Raw genomic sequence first — 17,656 nt, 5'->3', positions numbered from 1 at the left:
GACATCCTGGCCTCTATATTTCGTTGTGGTCTAGCTTCTTTCTTAGTAACAAGCGTTTATTAACCACTGGCCACAGCACTTTGGACAAACCACCGTATGTGTTAGTACTGAGATGCAGCTTTCAGGGAGTTAGGAGTGAAACATGCCCAGATGCTAACTCTAAGAATAGCTTTTTTTAAAAATGTAGAAATTAAAAAAAAAAAAAAGAGTAGAAATGTATGCAAATTCGTGTAGTAAAAACTGAGCATTGGAACGTGAAGCAAGCTATGAAGTTTTACTGTAGGACATAAATCCTTGAATAATATACGGATACTGCACGTTTTTTAATGGGACCAGTAAAAACTGTAAACGTGCCAATTTTACCCAAGGTAATATAGGAGTTTGGTGTGTTTCCAATTAGAAATTCCAAGTTTGTCATGAAACAGGCTAATCCTGTAATTCATCTGGAAAATAAAATGGCAAAAATCTGCCAAGAGAATTTTAAAAAAGACAAGTGAAGGGGGGGCCTGCACTGTTACTGCTCAAAATAGTCCATAAAGCTATATTCATTAAGGCAGAGTCATATTGGCATAAGAATAGACAAATAGATAGGGGCGCCTGGGTGGCTCAGTCGGTTGAGCGTCCGACTTCAGTTCAGATCATGATCTCACACTCCGTGAGTTCGAGCCCCGCATCCGGCTCTGTGCTGGCAGCTCAGAGCCTGGAGCCTGCTTTGGATTCTGTCTCCCTCTCTCTGCCCCTCCCCTGCTCATGCTGTGTCTCTTTCTGTCTCTCAGAAATAAATAAACATTAAAAAAAAATTTTTTTTAACTGTAGGCATAATAAAAGGAAATATTGGGAAATGTATTTAAAGTTGGGTGCTAGAATAGCTCTTTTTAAAACAAAATGCAAAACACAAAGGTTTTAACAGAAAAGCCTAACAAATCGGGGCACCTGGCTATCTCAGTCGGAGGAACATGTGACTCTTGATTTCAGGGATATGGGTTTGAGCCCCACGTAAGGTGTAGAGATTACTTTAAAGACAAAAATCAGGGGCGCCCGGGTGGTTCAGTCGGTTGAGCGTCCGACTTCGGCTCAGGTCATGATCTCCCAGTTGACAAGTTGGAGCCCCGCGTCGGGCTCTGCGCTGACAGCTCGGAGCCTGGAGTCTGCTTGGGATTCTGTGTCTCTTTCTCCCTCTGCCCCTCCCCCGCTCATGCTGTGTCTCTCTCTGTCTCAAAAATAAATAAACATTAAAAAAAATTTTTTTTAAACAAAAATCTTAGGCCCATCGGAGGGGCTTAGTCAGTTAAGCACTGACTCTTGACCTCAGGGTTGTGAGTTCAATCCCTATGTTGAACTTCAGCCTGGGTGTGGAGCCTACGTTAAAAAAAAAAAAAAAAGAAAGAAACCTAACAAATTTAACCACAAAATATGAAAGTTATGTAAGATAAGTGATAAAATTGAAATATACTATAAATTGGGAGAAAGCGTTTGCAACATAAAATAGACAATGACGTGCAGGGGTGACAAGAACAGTACCTATGAATGGATTGGAAAAAGATAAAAATGTAACAGAAAAATGGACAAAGGGTACAATTTACGTAAGAGAGATGTGAATGACTAATAAACATATGGATCAGGAAAATGCAAATTCAGATAAGAAAGTTGTTTTCCATAGATTGGATCAGCCTTAAGAAACACAAGTTGAAGTTAAATACCCATTTTTTGGCCCATCAGGGTGGCCCAAATGTCAAAGATTGACAAAGCTAGTTATTGATGAGGGTGAGGGAGGGAGGCACTTGCGTGCATAACGGTTGGAAATGAGAAATTGGTCCATCTGTTTTGGAAGGCGGTACGGTGCTGCTCTTGAGTTTTAAACGCACGCAGCACTCGGGTCTGTGTCGCATCTTCTAGACGCCCTCCGTGTTGCCTCTACTCACTGGGTATTCGAGCCCTGGCTCCTTTACAACATGGCGCCAGGCTTCCAAGGAGGTGAAAGCAGAAACTGCCAGGCTTCTCTTTGAAGGGCCAGCCCCAGCCCTGCACAGCAGCCGTTCTACCACGTTCTACCAGCCTAAACTAGTCCTAGGCCAGCCCAGACTCCTAGAGGGGGCGCCCCGATGGGGAGAGTGGCTCAAGGACCTGGGGATAGGTGGGGTCACTGGCAGCTATATTCTCAGATTCACTATCACAAAGGTAGTTAGAATAAAGCAGCTTCCTCCTTGTACACTTCAGCAGTGTCTCTTAAGTGCTTGCTTATGTGTTTATGTGACTTTCAAAATAGTCTTGTTTTGGTCCACATTTCCTGCTTGACCGAAACCACGTAACTAGTTATACCCCTTCCAGTTTCTTGTTTTTTTGTGGGTTTTTTTTTTTTTTCGTTTTTTCATGTGATCTGTGGATGACTTCTATAAACAGAGGAAAACACACAGCAAAACTGGGCTGTCTAAACGTCCGATTTCGTAAACTCCGGTGTTGTGTTATTGTGAAGTTAATTAAAAACAGTGTTTTATCAGTAGATGCTATGGTGGTAGAATTAAAGATTGTGAAACGTCTACTGTGCACAACTGACCTTACGCTGAAGTGAGAAAGTCCCGGGTGATCTCGAGGTGGTCACTTATTCTCACGCACACGCGTGCACATAACGCACGTATACGCACATGCACACCTTCACGATTTTCTCCCAGCCTGGTCTGAGAATGCTGCCAGATGGCCTGGGAAGGGGACAGTCACCAAGCACCACCCATGCTGCAGTCCAACTGCCATAATTATGGTGCATATCATTTTTTTAAGTACATCTGTTTCTTCTCAGATTCACTAAGTGGGTCTGTACTCTATTCATTCAGCAGCCCTTCCAAATGCTTAGGGTATGAAGCACCCTGGGGATGGGCACAACGATTTCTAAGCCTGGCTCCCGCAGGTGGTGGGGAGGAATGTGCCAGTAAAGAGCCCTGATATCAGTCGAGCCTCCTGGACGCCAGGACAGAGCTCTGCTCAGGGTGCTTCGCCAGGAGGCACAGAGAAGGGCAGCTCCCCCAGCGACCTGATTGGAAGTGAGTCTTGAAAAACAAATAGTAGGGGCGCCTGGGTGGCTCAGTGGGTTAAGCGTCCGACTTCAGCTCAGGTCATGATCTCATGGTTCGTGAGTTCGAGCCCCATGTCGGGCTCTGTGCTGACAGCTCAGAACCTGGAGCCTGCTTTGGATGCTGTGTCTTCCTCTCTCTCTGCCCCTCCCCTGCTCATGCTCTGTCTCTCTGTCTCAAATAAAAACATTAAAAGAAAATTAAAAAAGAAAAGAAAAACAAATTGTAGCTGGTGAGGAAAGCAACGGGTGTGCAAGGAGAAAAGGAGCGTATTCCAGGCAGAAGAAACAGCTTGGCATTTGGGATGAAAATAGCTCAGCACAAGCTCTGCCTCTTTGGAGTGGAGCCGGGCCCGTGGCTCGGGTTTATCGGAACTTACACTGAAAGGCGTAAGCAGGCAGGCACGGCGGGCCTCCTAGGCCAAGTTAGGACCCACGCGGTAGATGGGGCTGGCCAGGTTTACATATTTTGTTTTCCCTCCTCCGCTGGCAGGTGGATGCTGGAGTAAGTGGGGACGAGAGGAGAGGCTGGAGGCCACCTCAGAGAGGTAACGTGACCCTGAATCAGGAGCACAGCATCAGGATGACCGCCTGTGTCATCATGATGTGGGCCATCTGTGAACAGCCAAGAGAAAATTGTATCTTATTCTTTTTTGTCATGTGCTGGGATTATACTATATTCTAAACCAGATCAGAAGATAGGTATGTGAAATGTAACCCATTCTTCTGACCTGTTAACCTCGCACAATTCTATTTTAAATTTGTGTTATAAACTAAGTTTTCTTTGAACTTTCCTCTGGGAGCGACCAGGAATTTGGTTTCTTGGATCACTCCTCTCCCCCCCATGTATAACTTATTGTTCAAGTTGGTCGTCTTGAAACCCTTTATAAATTGCAGATCTAAATCTCGTGTCATGCTGAGTTGTCCAGTTGACGTTATTTTTATAAGCTTGCTTTTCGTTGCTGTCATAATCCACTCATCTCTTATAAATGCTTCTGTCTGCTTTCCAAATGCCGTAGCCTCTGCACTAAGATTTGCACCTGTGGTGTCATGCTGGCAAATGGCTTCATGTCCTTAGGTCTTAAAATACTCTTTCCTCCCCACCCTCCCAGAGGAAGTACGTGTGGGAACTGGCTTGCGTAGGGTGATAGCGTCACTTCTCTTAAATTTCTGACTTAACGAATTCAAAACAGAAAAAGCAAATCTGGTTTCATTTAAGGAGGGCTTTTAGGATCACCTGGTGTGATAGAGAAGCTAGGCATGAATTGGGAAATAGTTTAAGGCAAACCCTTAGTAAAATGCTCACCACTGTGAGATCATACAGAGATGAAGGATGGACGTTATTACCCTGTTTTATGTTCTGTGATTCTATATAGAACACAAATCCTGGCCAAGCACCATGCCTGGGCTCAAAGGCGTGAAGGAGAAACCAGTGGCAGCTTCGGTAAAGGGAACCATCCTTACGCTGTGGTTGTGAATCATTTCTTAGTTGTAACCAGGAGCACCTTGCTTTCCTGGTAATTAACTAGTGTGTGGTTTTTGCATTTACTCCCAGAGACCAGAGTCACTGCGTGTTTTCACGAAGGACAGTTGTTAGGGTGGCGTCATGACGTAGGCTGATAAGCCTTCATCCTTCATTTAACCCGATACTTACACTGCTCTGCCCTTCCAGCACATTCTCCAGGGCACACAGTGCCCCCGACAACGCGCGCACGAGACACCTATAGGCTCTTAGGAAAGCTTGCAGCCCTTCCCAGTGTAACAGAGAGCAGCAGTTTGGCCGGTGGGGTGACCACCGTAGCTGTGGCCTGTCTTATTAGGGGAAGGCAAAGAAGTGAACATTAGTGAGTGTAGGCAGTGTGCATTCGTGTGCAGTAGTCCCTGGGCCCGTTTGAGAATGAGGCTAACCCTGTCAATTAGCATGTATTCAAAACGTATTACTTATTTTCTTTTTAACGTGCATTAGAGAAATAACCCATATTGAATTCCTTAACACTGTAAATTTGAAATCCTGTCTACGTAAACATGTCCTGGTGATTCCTAGAGCTAATCTGATGCAGGATGTATTAATAAATGGGCAAAAGAGGTAAATCGTGGCAAGGATATAAGGTAAAGAAAGTCTTGGGGGGGGGGGGTGCCTGGGTGCCTCGGTTGAGCGTCTGACTTCAGCTCAGGTCATGATCTCACAGTCCATAAGTCTGTGCCGACAGCTCAGAGCCTGGAGCCTGCTTCGGATTTTGTGTCTCCCTCTCTCTCTGCCCCTCTGTTCGCACTCTGTCTCTCTCTCTAAAAATAAAAACATTTTTAAAAAATTTTAAAAGAAAGAAAAAAGAAACTCTTGGGGCACCTGGGTGGCTCAGTCAGTTAAGTGGCTGACTTTGGCACAGGTCATGATCTCACGGTTCGTGGGTTCGAGCCCCACGTTGGGCTCTGTGCTGACAGCTCGGAGCCTGCAGTCTGCTTCAGATTCTGTGTCTCCCTCTCTCTCTGTTGCTCTCCCGCTCATGCTCTGTCTCTCTCCGTCTCAAAAATAAATAAAACATTAAAAAAAAAAACTTTTAAAGAAGGTCTCATGTATCCTTAGTATAGAGAATTTGTCTGGAAAAAAACTTAAATAGGTTGAAAGACCTGCTCAAAAATTTCTCCACGCATTGTTCAAGGAATGTGGGGATAATTGACCTCTCCTCTCCTTCTTTCTTAGATACATCCCACCGTTGATCTGGGGGAAAAGTGGACACATCCAAACAGCCTTGTATGGGAAGATGGGAAGGGTGAGGTCGCCACACCCGTACGGGCACCGGAAGTTCATCACCATGTCCGACGGAGCCACTTCGACCTTCGACCTCTTTGAGCCCTTGGCTGAGCACTGTGTTGGAGGTGAGCTAGCGTGGGTCTGTGATTGGGCCATCACACCGGCCAGTGAGGGAGCGCGGTGGAGATCCTCATGCCAGCAAGTCACCGTCACACCTGGGGGCTGCTAGGAAGTCCCCTGAGGTCCATCACTTCGGAGCGGCCGCAGGGATTAGCTCTGTCTCATGCTTGCAACTCATCGCGCAGGGCCCGTCAGAGAACATCGTTGAGTAGTTTGTGAATCCGCTTGCGAAATACAGAAGCTGGGGGTAAGGGGTCGAGGGAGAACTTGGAGCCCAGGCCCCCCAGGACCACGCCTCTGGTTTGATGACAGCAATAAAAGCTAGACTCTTCTAAGTGCTTTAAATATCCTGGAATCTCGCTTAACCCTGGCAACAAGGTTGGTACCTTGTTATCCTTACTTTATGGATGAGGAAACTGAGGCTCAGAGATGCAGTGCAGGCTGGTCTTATTTGTTGGGTACTCACATATAACAGGCTCTCAGGTGCCCTCTGCTTAGCTTTCCACGGACAAAAAGCCACATCGAGGTCCATTGATGCAAGGGTGTGGGATACCCGTCTGTCAGAAGCCACCCTGACTGCCACTGCTGCTAGAATTTCTCATCGCTCGGTCCAGCCCCCGAGTAGGGACCCATCGGAAAGGGTCCACGGTGAGGACTCATGTTAGCATGGTGGCTTCCTTTGACGGCTGCTCCTCCCGGGAGAGAGTTCTTTTGAGTTCTGAAGTACACAAGGCACCTAGTGTTTTCCAGGAGCTCGGTGACTATTTGTGAGTAAATTGCAATAAACGTGTTAAAGCACTGAGTTATTCGTAGTAACCGGAACCGCTGACTAGCCAGCGACGAAGCTTTAGTTTATGTTCCCTTTGTCTGGAATACTCGTCCCCAGACCTCCCTCCCCGTGCCCGCCTCCTTCTTGTCATTCGGGTCTCACCTCAGATGTCCCCTCCCCAGGGGGACGGCCCCCACCTCCCCTCGCTGCTGTTTCCTTCCCGTGTAAATGCATCACACCTTCCTGCTTTAGTTCTCCGCGGCACCTGCCACTCTGTCACCTTATGGGGTCCGAGCCCCGAGCGGCAGCCTCCCACTCAGCAGTCCCAGAAGGAATGAATAAATGAATGGGTTAGGAGTCCCCATTGTGTGTACACATCTCATAGCTCATCGTTCAGATATTTATTTCTCCACCGTACCATCAAATGCTTTTTTCTCTTGCTTCTAATGCTCTCGCTCCTACCAGTAAAGCACAAAATTTGATTTCACCACTCTGTTCTTCCTCCCAGGACCAACACGGAAAATTGAAAAGGGAAAACCTTTGATGTTTTGTTTACTCTTTCCTGTGTATCACCCCCCGTCCCCAAAAGGGGACGGATAAAGGTGGTTCCGTATGCGTGTCCAAGAGATGCTCTAGGAAATAGCAGCCCTTTTTTTTTTTTTTTCTTTTCCATGATTTTTTTTTTCCTGGCTACAAAAGGGATAAAAACTCATTTTGGAAAATTTAGATAACATAGGAATATTTTAAAAAGAAAATAAGCACCACCTAGAATCCCACCACCCAGAATTCTGTTGTTGGCATCGTGTTTCCTTCCAGTTCAAATGCGTTGTTTTTCCAAAGTCTGAACGATTATCCATTATGTTATATGTTTCTCCTGTCGTTCAAAGCCTAAAAGTCTTCAAAACCATGATCTGAACGATTAATATTCTACAATACGGTCATGCCACCGTTTAATGATTCATCCACTGTGGAGTTCACAGTTTTCTTACCGTACGTAATTCTATGGTGAGCACCCTTAACCATAAAATTTGAGGCAAGAGTCCGAGAGCTGGGGCTGCTAGGTCATGTCTGTAAAGTTCTGCACATTCAAGAAGAATTTAAAAGTTGTTTTTATCTTAACTTTTGGAAGGGACATTTATGATCAGACTTGATACCCTAGATACCACTTTCCTTTTAAAGGAACACTATGCAAAAATTTTCTTAAAAATAAAGGGAGACTGTGTATTCATGTTTTCAAGTGGGTAATTCATGCTCATGATAGAAGATCCAAAAGGTACCTATAAGATACACAGAGAAAGTACAAGTCTCTCTTCCACCCCTGTACCCCCGCCCCAGGGCCCTCCCCAGTGGTACCCACTGTTAGGTTTCTTACGTATGACTCCAGAGCTAGTGGATGCATTGATAAACATAGATGTCTTTTTTTCCTCCACACAAATGGCAGCGTTATCATAACCATTTTTCTGCACCTTGCTTTTTTTCCACTTAATATGCGTTGGAGAGCTTGCCCTATCAGTATATGTAAAGATGTCTCTCATCATTTTTAAGGGGTACATAATATTTCATCACTTGGATGAAATTTATCTGTCGAATCTAATAATAAGAAATGGAGATTTAAATTTTTTTTCATTTTGTCTTTCCGGTGATTGATTTGTATCCTAGTTTTCAAAAGTGTCTGTCCACGGTCGGAAATTTTAAAAACTGACCCTTCGGCATAAATAGTGTGAGAAGCACTGGTGTAGACAACTCCAGCTCGAAGGGAAGGCTACTCTTCCCAGAGAAGTGCGTGAAATTCAACGCGAAGTTCCCTCCTGCTGTTTTCTCAGCCGGGGATGTGTAATGGTGGCCATTTATCCTCACCGTTTACTGGATGTGTCGGGCTCTCTTTCTTCACTCTGTAGATGACATTACCATGGTCATCTGCCCTGGAATCGCCAATCACAGCGAGAAGCAGTACATCCGCACCTTTGTCGACTACGCGCAGAAAAATGGCTACCGGTGCGCCGTGCTCAACCACCTGGGCGCCTTGCCCAACATTGAGCTGACCTCACCACGCATGTTCACCTACGGTAAGTATGGGCACGGCCAACTGGAGGCCCCCTTACTGCTGTTTGCACTCCGAGTGTGCCGTTAACTGCTTAACTAGCTTTACCTTGCTAAGTGCAGAATTTATGCCCATCTGCGAGCGGCAGTAGGGCACATGGTGATAAGGCAGCCAGCTTGGACTGGGCATTCACGATGCCACGCTTCACATCAGCCTCTCAGATGGGCACCGTAGCCACCCCCATCTCATCCTGCCTCCTAGAGACAGAGAGCGAAACTCACAGGGGAAGGTTTTGCCCCAGGTCCCCTGCTGGCCAGTGTCAGAGCAGGGCCAGGAGCCGGACGGCCAATGCCCTTGCCCACGGTCCCATCCTCACGCTCGTTCCTCAGGACTCTGGTGACCGGCGTGCCAGGGCTGTGGTAAGGCACACGCACGACCGTGAGAAGGGAATCTGGCACACCGACAACTCATGGGATCCCAAGGTCCTTGAAGACAGGAACTGGTTCTCACACTCAGACAAAGGCTTCTGGCCTTTGGTTGAAGTCTTGCATTAGCCAAGGTTCTGTCTTCTGGACTGCCCCGGTTCTTGATTCTTATTTGAGTTTCCCTTCATGTTGTAGATGTACACATAAATAATAAACATAGAGTATAGGGGCTCCTGGATGGCTCCGTCAGTTAAACGTCCCACTCTTGGTTTCAGCTCAGGTCGTGATCTCATGGTTTCATGAGTTCCAGCCCCACGTCGGGCTCTGCGCTGGCAGCGTGGAGCCTGCTTGGGATTCTCTACCCCTCTCCCACTTTCACTGTCTCAAAACAAATAAATAAACTTAAAGAAAAATTTTTTAAACTAAAAAAAAAAACCACAAAGTATGTGTTTAAGTATGTGCAAACGGGGTTGTTTATACCCAAATAAATTATTGTGTGTTTTAACGGGAAACAGTTGAAAATTGCATCTATAATCTCACCATAACTGGGGCACCTGGGTGGCTCAGTTGGTTCAGTGTCCAACTTCAGCTCAGGTCACGATCTCACTGTTCATGAGTTCGAGCCCCACACGGGGCTCGCTGCTGTCTGCGCAGAACCTGCTTCAGATCCTCTGTCCCCCCCTCTCTCTGCGCCTCCCTCCCTTGTACTCTCTCTCTCAAAATTAAACATTAAAAAAGAATAGTGATAAATAAATATAATCTCACCATAATTGTAATTTTCTATTTTTTAACTTTCCCATTCTTTTATCTGGGTACATAGTTTTTATGTAGTCACAATCAAGGTGTGTATATGTAAGGTGACCTAATTTAAATAATCTTGTATTTGCTAACAGGTGCACAGTCATTACATTTGATCTTTGTAAGAGCTTCCCTCATAGTTTATGTAACTGTTCCTCTCTGTAGTCCCTTTAGTATATTTAGAGTTTTTCAGCATTTTTTTAAAACAATGTTTTAATGTTTACTCATTTTTTAGAGAGATTGAGAACAGAGGAGGGACAGAGAGAAACGGGGACAGAGGATCTGAAAGAGGGCTCTGCGCTGACTGCAACAAACCCGACGCAGGGCTCGAACTCACAAACTGTGAGATCACGATCTGAGCCGAAGCCAGATGCTCAACTGACCGAGCCACCCAGGCGCCCCTCGAGTTTTTTAGCATTTTAAATGATGATACTATAAATATCTTTCGCGTAGAATTTTTTTTTCCTCTTTAATGACTACTTTGGATTAAATTTCCAAGAGTAGAATCTCAGAGTCGACATTTTTTATGTGTATTTGTACATCTTGTCAGATGGTCCTCTTAGCGAGTTTGCTCTGGTTTATGCTACTGCTGGTGATGTGTAAGGGCGCACCTGCTCTGTGCCAGCCCGGGTGCCTCATGCCCCGCTGCTTCTCTGCACTCACTCCCACAACTAAGCACACTGTGTTACAGACTTCCGTTCAACAGTTTGGTCAGTGGCTTGAAGATATAGGTGAAGGTCCAGATTTACAGATAACTCAGGCACATGGAGAATAGCGAGTGTGTGGGAGACAGGAATGGCAAAATCTGGGGCGCCTGGGTGGCTCAGTCAGTTAAGCGTTCGACCCTTGACCCTTGATTTTGGCTCAGGTCATGATCTCACAGTTGTGAGATCGAGCCCCTCGTCCAACCAACTCTGTGCTGAGAATGGAGCCTGCTTGGGATTCTCTCCCTCCCCCTCCTTCTGCCCTCGCTTACACCTCCCTCTCTCAAAAAAAAAAAAAAAAGATAAAACCAATTCTCTTTTTAAAAAATGGCAGTGGGGCGCCTGGGTGGCTCAGTCGGTTGGGCGTCCGACTTCGGCTCAGGTCATGATCTCACGGTTTGTGAGTTAGAGCCCGGAGTCGGGCTCTGTGCTGACAGCTCAGAGCCTGGAGCCTGCTTCCGATTCTGTGTCTCCCTCTCTCTGCCCTTCCCCTGTCTGTCTGTCTGTCTCTCTCAAAAATGAATAAACATGAAGCAAATTTTTTTTCCGAATGGGCAGAACCTAACAAAAATGAGAATGACGGGAAATGGTTATAAGGTCCTGTGCTTGGATATAAAAATCCGTCTATACAAGGTGAAGATGGGGAGGCATGGTGTGACCTCAGGACCCCAGACAGAGGCAGACTGGGGAGCGCTAACAGCAACAGTGTGCCAAAAACAAGACCAGAAATGCCAGCGGGGGCACTTACTGCGTGCGGGACCCCGTGCTGATGTCTCACACAGATGTAATCCCTTTGATCTCCACAGCAACCAGGGAGACACTTAGCAAAATTGTGATGAAAAGGCGTCCTGTGGCGCAGAGAGGTTAAGTAATTCGCGCAAGGCACAGAGCCAGGCGGTAGGAGAGCGGAGAGGAGAGCCTGGGTCTGGCGGCCCCAGGGGCCGGGATCACGCAAGAGCTGGTAGAAGCGCTGGGTGTGGGTGGTCCGGGCCCCTGCCCCCGGGGGTGCCGTGCCAGGGGCCGTCGGGAAAGGACACTGGGTCAGGAGACATTCGCACACAAGCCGGGAGATGGGCTGAAGGAGCCGAGAAGAGTAGGCTCCGTGCTCCGCGTGGTCACAGAGCGGCCCTGCCGCTGCCTGCCGTGGCCTGGAGCAGCTCTCTAACCTCACTTCCAGATTCTTCAACAGCAAAACGGGGCTTCCAATTTTACAGTTGAACATGGGCTCCTGAGGCCTTAGCAGGCAGCCGAGTGCCCGACACGTCGTAACCATTTATTAAATGTTTGGTTTATTCTTTTTTTCAAGTACTTGAAGATCTGTTAACACGAGCGAGGGAGGGATCGGCCTGTCTGTGGCCCAGATAAAGTTCCATAGGAGGAGATGAGACTATTGGTAAACAACCCTACAACAGTGTGATGGGTGAGGCAGCGGCAAAGGGAAACCAGCTGGGAGCGCCTGGGTGGCTCAGTCCTTTAAGCGTCCGGCTTTGGCTCAGGTCATGATCTCACAGTTCATGGGTTCGAGCCCCGCATAGGGCTCTGTGCTGACAGCTCAGAGCCTGGAGCCTGCTTCGGATTCTGTGTCTCCCTCTCTCCGCCCCTTCCCCGCCCGCACTCTGTCTCTGTCTCTCTCAAAAATAAATAAACATTAAAAAAGAAAATTAAAGAAAGAAAGAAAGAAAGAAACAAACAAACAAACAAACCAGCCTGTCTCCAGAGGCAAGCTGTCATGTTGTAGAAGGAAGGATTCTTCCAGGAAAGGCATTTGAACAGGTCCTCAAGGTCACATGGGTCAGAGCATGGCGTGTCTGGGCTGGTGAGCTGAATCTCAGCAAGGGAGATCCCGGGGGTGAAGTCGGTCCATCCAGGGAGAACTCAGTCCCCCCCCCCCACACACACACACACACAGTTACTCAAAGCCAGTTAACCCTTTCCTTTCATTTGTTGCTGTTACAGTTTGTTTCATTAGAATTTTAGAAGCAAATTCCTATTGTTTGTTAGATCGCAGTAGTTTTCCGGAAAGGCGGACGACCTACAAGATATGTTTCCTCTTCAGTTTCTCAAAAACCTTTTTTTAGAGAGATAGTCAGAATACACAAAATAGAGAGGATAGTAAAATGAATCCAAATAAACCCCTGTGTGCCCACCATTCGACCTCAACAATTACTAAACTTATGGCCAGGCTTGTTTCACCCGTCACCCCCTTCCTGCCCTTTCCTTCCTCTCGAAGATTATTTTGGAGCTGGTCCCAGAGAGCCCATCATTCCATCTGGGACTATTTTAGCGGATGACGCTAAGATACGCGGACTCTGTAAACTGTTTCAGTTTGCTAGGACTACCATAACAAATACCATAGTCTGGGTGGCCTCAACTACAGACATTTATTTTCTCATCGTTCTGGAGGCCGGGAGTCCCAAGTTCAAGGCGTGGGCAGGCTTGGTTTCTTCTGAGCTCACGCGTTCTTCTCCTTGTCTTGTGCATTTATGTCCGTGTCTCCCCCTGTCGGTGTCCTAATCTCCTCTTCTTATAAAGACACCGGTCAGGTTGGATTAGGGCCCCTCCCAGTGACCCCGTTTTAACTTAATTACTTCTTGAAAGGCCCTTCCTGCAAGTACAGTCACATCCTAAGGCAGTGGGGGCCAGGACTTCAACACGGTTCGGCTCGTAAAATAACGTATCATACCACCATCACCCCTAAAACACCCACGTTCCTTATTAGCACCTCACTTTCCCCAACTGGCTTCTTCCTTTGCTTTTCTTCCCCTTTAGTTGCTTGATTCAGGAGCCAAATCTGTCCCTGTACGTTGCAGTTGGATGATAGGTTTCTTAAACCTTTTACTTATTTTCTTTAAATATTACTGCCCCTCGTGCTCTCTTTCCTTTCTCGACTTTTCAGTGGAAGAGGTCAAAGAAAGCAGAGAGGCGTCTTAAGCCTCTTTTAAATCTCCTTCCCTTCGCTTGTCATAGGCCCCCCACCATGTCGGCCTCGGGCGGGTGCCATCCAGTCCTCACTGGATGTGACGTGAAGGGGGCTCCGGATCCCAGGACGAGCTGCAGAGAGTATGCCGACACCAGGCACCGGGGGGAGGGCTGCTGATGGGGGGGTCTGGCCATGCTCTCTCCGGACGGCCCTTCTCGGGTCTTCCCTCGGCTTCTTCTTGTCATTCGGGTCTCGACATTCAGTCTCTTCTTGGAGAGCCCTTGTGGCCTGCCCTCGCCTCCTCATCCCGTCCCTCTCAGCGTCCCTGCCATGGGGGCCAGCAGTCTCTGTGCTCTATGGTGTGATTCCCCAAGCCCAGAATCCTGCTTGGCGCCTAGAAAGTGCCCTAGAACGAGGACCCAGGTGAGGGACATGAAGTGACAGTTTGTAGGGCTGGAGTGGCAAACCACGTCTCAAACAGATGCACCGATGGCTACGTGAGCCTTCCCTTGCGCAGGCCGCGCCACTCTTGAGCAGATGGCGGGCCATCAAGCCACTGTGAATACTGATCTTGACCGGAGGAAAACCTAAAGAGGGTGTTAGGAGGAAGTTTTACCTCCTCAGCTCACCGCCACCCCCCCCACGCCCCCTCAGGTGTCTCTGAGAAAACGGTAGCAGACCTTTCCCCGCGTGACAGACTAACTCCGTTCCAGACCATGTAACAGAGTCCCTTGCCATTGGACATCTGAGCTGATGGGACTAGAAATTGTTAAGTACAGATCTCTCCCGAACAGGAGAATTTCCTAAATGGATACTGAGGCGTTCTCGTGACTTAGGATCCTTCACGCTGCCTTTGAAGGTTGAAGCCATTGAAGACAATCCTGAGTGACAGCGGTTCCCATTTATGTCACACTGATGAGTGCCGGGGCGCGCCGAGCACGTGTTCCTGACCGTCGCTGACGTCTGGAGGGAGGTGCTAGTGTCCTCCACAGGCTCGGGGTCACACGGCTAGTAAGGGACGGGACCAGCCTTCGGATCGTGTGGCTCTCAACCCCGGCTCAGCACTGCCTCTGTGGTCGTGCCCGTCCTGTGTAGGATACGGTTCATCAGGGCCGCACGGGAGCAGGGAGACAGCTGCGTGTTTAAAAATTGCCCCGCTGCGGTGGCCGTGCTCATTACGGTTTGTATTAATCGCTGTCACTTACAGGGCAGCTGCTGTGTGCCGGGCACCGTCCTAAGCCCTTGATGGGATGTATTAAATCAGCCGTCCCCCTTTTACAGATGAGGAACCCAGCGAGGTTTCCTGACTCGCTCCAGATCACTGAGCTGCTCAGTGGGTGGTCTGGGTTTTCAACCCAGACCGTCTAGTCCGGAAGCTTATGCTTCTGAACAATGAGCCACATCGCCTGCCCGAGGGACAGACCGCCTCCTGCCGGTACGCTGGGGAGTGAGGAAAGGATTCCCGCTCACATACACTTTCGGTGTAAGGCAGAAGCGCATCCAGGGGCTTCTCAGAGCCACAGCAAAGGGCCTGGAAGGTTTGGGCCCCCCTCTTTTGTTCATCTAGCATCTAGAGGCTTCCGAGGGGCCAGCGTCCCCGAGAACACAGGTGGTGGGCACAGCACCTGCCCTCATGGAGCTCCCAGGCTGGTGAGGAACTGCTCACCATGAGGCAGGAAGAGCACAGGGCCACGGTCTGTCCGAGCAGTGAACGTGGAAGGACAGGGACCAGATGTGGCTTTTCAGTTTTCCTGTGAGTTGTGACATCAGTCTCCCGCATCTAGCATATCACTTAGAGAGAGATGCTCAGGAAATGCCTGCGTAAGGACAGAGCCTGTGTTTCAGAGCCCAGCAGGTGGGGGTTTGAACGCCTGGTTCACAAAGGTTGTCGAGAAAAGTCGCCATCAGTATAAAAGCGTGTAGCAAATACCAGTAAGTGGCAATGACTATTGTCTGTATGTTTTCCGTGAACCGACCTAGAGGAGAAAAGGCGGAAATCTTAAATGAGCTCGCCTCTGCCTCAGCTTCATGCCATTGACCTCATGTCAGCTTTTGCATGTGAGACCAGTGTGAGAAGCTATGCTCGTTGAGCAGAAGATTCTTTCTGTCTCGAGCCTGGTGCAAGTTCTGACTCCGTGTACAGAAACAGCCCGGCCCCGGTGGTGATTTCAAAGGATGCCGTTCTGCCTTTCTAACTGCACAACCTTCAGAGCTGGTGCCTTACCTGGTGTGGTGACCCTGGGGTGGGGCCACCGCCTCCAGCTCAGCTCTTCTGGGTGCTGTGCACAGCCAGCTCTTAGAGTCACTGTAGGCAAAGTGTTTTTATTGTAGCTCGTGCTCTTCTCGCTCTGTTTCAGCCTTTTAAAAGTTATTTTCATTCCTTTTATTTATTTAGAGAGGGAGAGTACGGCATGGGGGGGGAGGGGCAGAGCAAGAAGGAGAGAGAGAATCCCAGGCAGGCTCTGCTCTGTCGGCACACGGAGACCAAGGTGGAGCTTGATCTCATGAACCGCGATATCATGACCTGAGCCGAAATCAAGAGTCGGACCTTTAACTGAGCCACCCAGGCGCCCCAAATTATTTTCATTCTTAAAAAAAAAAAAATTCCTCACCACCTGTTGCGGTCTAGTTCATACGTTTTTTAAACTAGAAAATATTAGATTTCTTTTGTGATGAATTAAATGAATTGACATTAGCTGATCTGACCATAAATAAAATGTGAAACTGTCAGGATGACAAGTGGGACCCGCAAGAGTGCAATTTATCAGTCTTTTAAATTTCTTACTGAGCCGGATACTTCGCGGGATCAGACCCAGGACACAGCCCTGGCATGCAGGTGAGATCAATAAATAACACTTGAAAATGCAAGAAGATATAGAAGTCTGAAAGATTTTTTTGAAGTGTATTTATTCTAAAGAGCCTAATCTTTAATTGAAACACTATAGCCGTGAACACGTTGGCTTACTCTTTATCGACTGTATTGATTTCCTACCCCAGACACTGTTTGGAATATAAGTATTTTTGTCGGTGATGATGCAGGAGACCCATAAAAGAAGGAAGCGTTTTGCTGCATCTTTCTGTGTTTGGCTAAGTGCCTTACCCCAATCGTCCAGGATTCGTGGTCAGAGCAAAGGACAACCGGATCAAGTCCACCAGCCAAGGAATGAACTAAAAACCATAATTATCCAGTGTGGTTCTTGTGACCTCTGTTTCCAAGATTGCTCTTGAAGTTGAGCCAAGTGACAAAGGGACCATGACTTTGATCTCGATTATAAGAGAGAAATTTTAGGATTTTTAAAGTCACTTCTGCATCAGGGGAAAGGAATAAAAACAACCTGACTTTGGCCCCCGTGAGGTGACTGCGTCCTTAGGATCAGGAACCTCCCGAGAATTTGTACCCATCCCTGACCAAACACGGAGCTGGCATTGTGGCACGGCAAATGGTCTCAAATGATTTAAATTGCCTTCCCTGTGAGTTTAAACATGGAAGCAAGCCCTTCCCTTCTAAACCCTTGAATTTCTGGCATCAGACATCAAGTGGAGAAGAGGTGTCTTCTGTTGCTTGGAGAAGGTGTTGTATAATGTCCTACTGAGTTTAATTAATACTGGGATTTCTTGGGTTGTTTTTTGTTTTTGTTTTTGTTTTTTTTAACTATCTTTTGGAACCACAAGGTAAGGCCAGGAAACTTTGCCTTGCTTAGAAGGCAGCATTTCAACCTTAGAAGGCAGGGGAGGTCCTGTACCTAGGGTGACCATATGATTTAGCATCCCAACTTTTGAGACTACAAGAAGACCTTACTTATGACTATGTCAGAACAAAAGACCAACTCCGGGACTCTCCCAGGCAAACTAGGATGTACGGCCACCCTGCTGTTGCATGCTGTAGAGATCACCCAGGCTCCAAGCCATCTTGTTGTAAGGAGATGCAGACAGTGATTTTGGTTTGGTTTTGTTTTGTTTTGTTTTGTTTTGTTTTGTTTTGAGAGAGAGAGAGAGAGAGAGAGAGAGAGAGAGAGAGAGAATCTCAAACAGGCTCCATGCTCAGCGCACAGCCCAATGTGGG

General features: G+C 47.6%; 1 protein-coding gene across 3 annotated transcripts in view; it reads left to right on the top strand.

Annotated features, from left to right (window-relative positions):
• Positions 1–17,656, top strand: part of ABHD2 (abhydrolase domain containing 2, acylglycerol lipase) — a 105,238-nt gene that overhangs the window by 56,989 nt on the left and 30,593 nt on the right. For all 3 annotated transcript variants that reach the window (XM_060617683.3, XM_078449007.2, XM_081795836.1), the window contains 2 exons: positions 5,766–5,941; positions 8,604–8,771. In XM_060617683.3, coding sequence (XP_060473666.1) covers positions 5,766–5,941; positions 8,604–8,771 — 344 coding nt within the window. The remainder of the gene's footprint in view (positions 1–5,765; positions 5,942–8,603; positions 8,772–17,656) is intronic.

Source organism: Panthera onca, chromosome B3 (assembly GCF_046562875.1).
Source record: "Panthera onca isolate mPanOnc1 chromosome B3, mPanOnc1 haplotype 2, whole genome shotgun sequence".
Taxonomy (NCBI): domain Eukaryota; kingdom Metazoa; phylum Chordata; class Mammalia; order Carnivora; family Felidae; genus Panthera; species Panthera onca.
The sequence above is the reverse complement of the archived record's forward strand: the minus strand, read 5'-3'. Positions and strand labels throughout refer to the sequence as shown.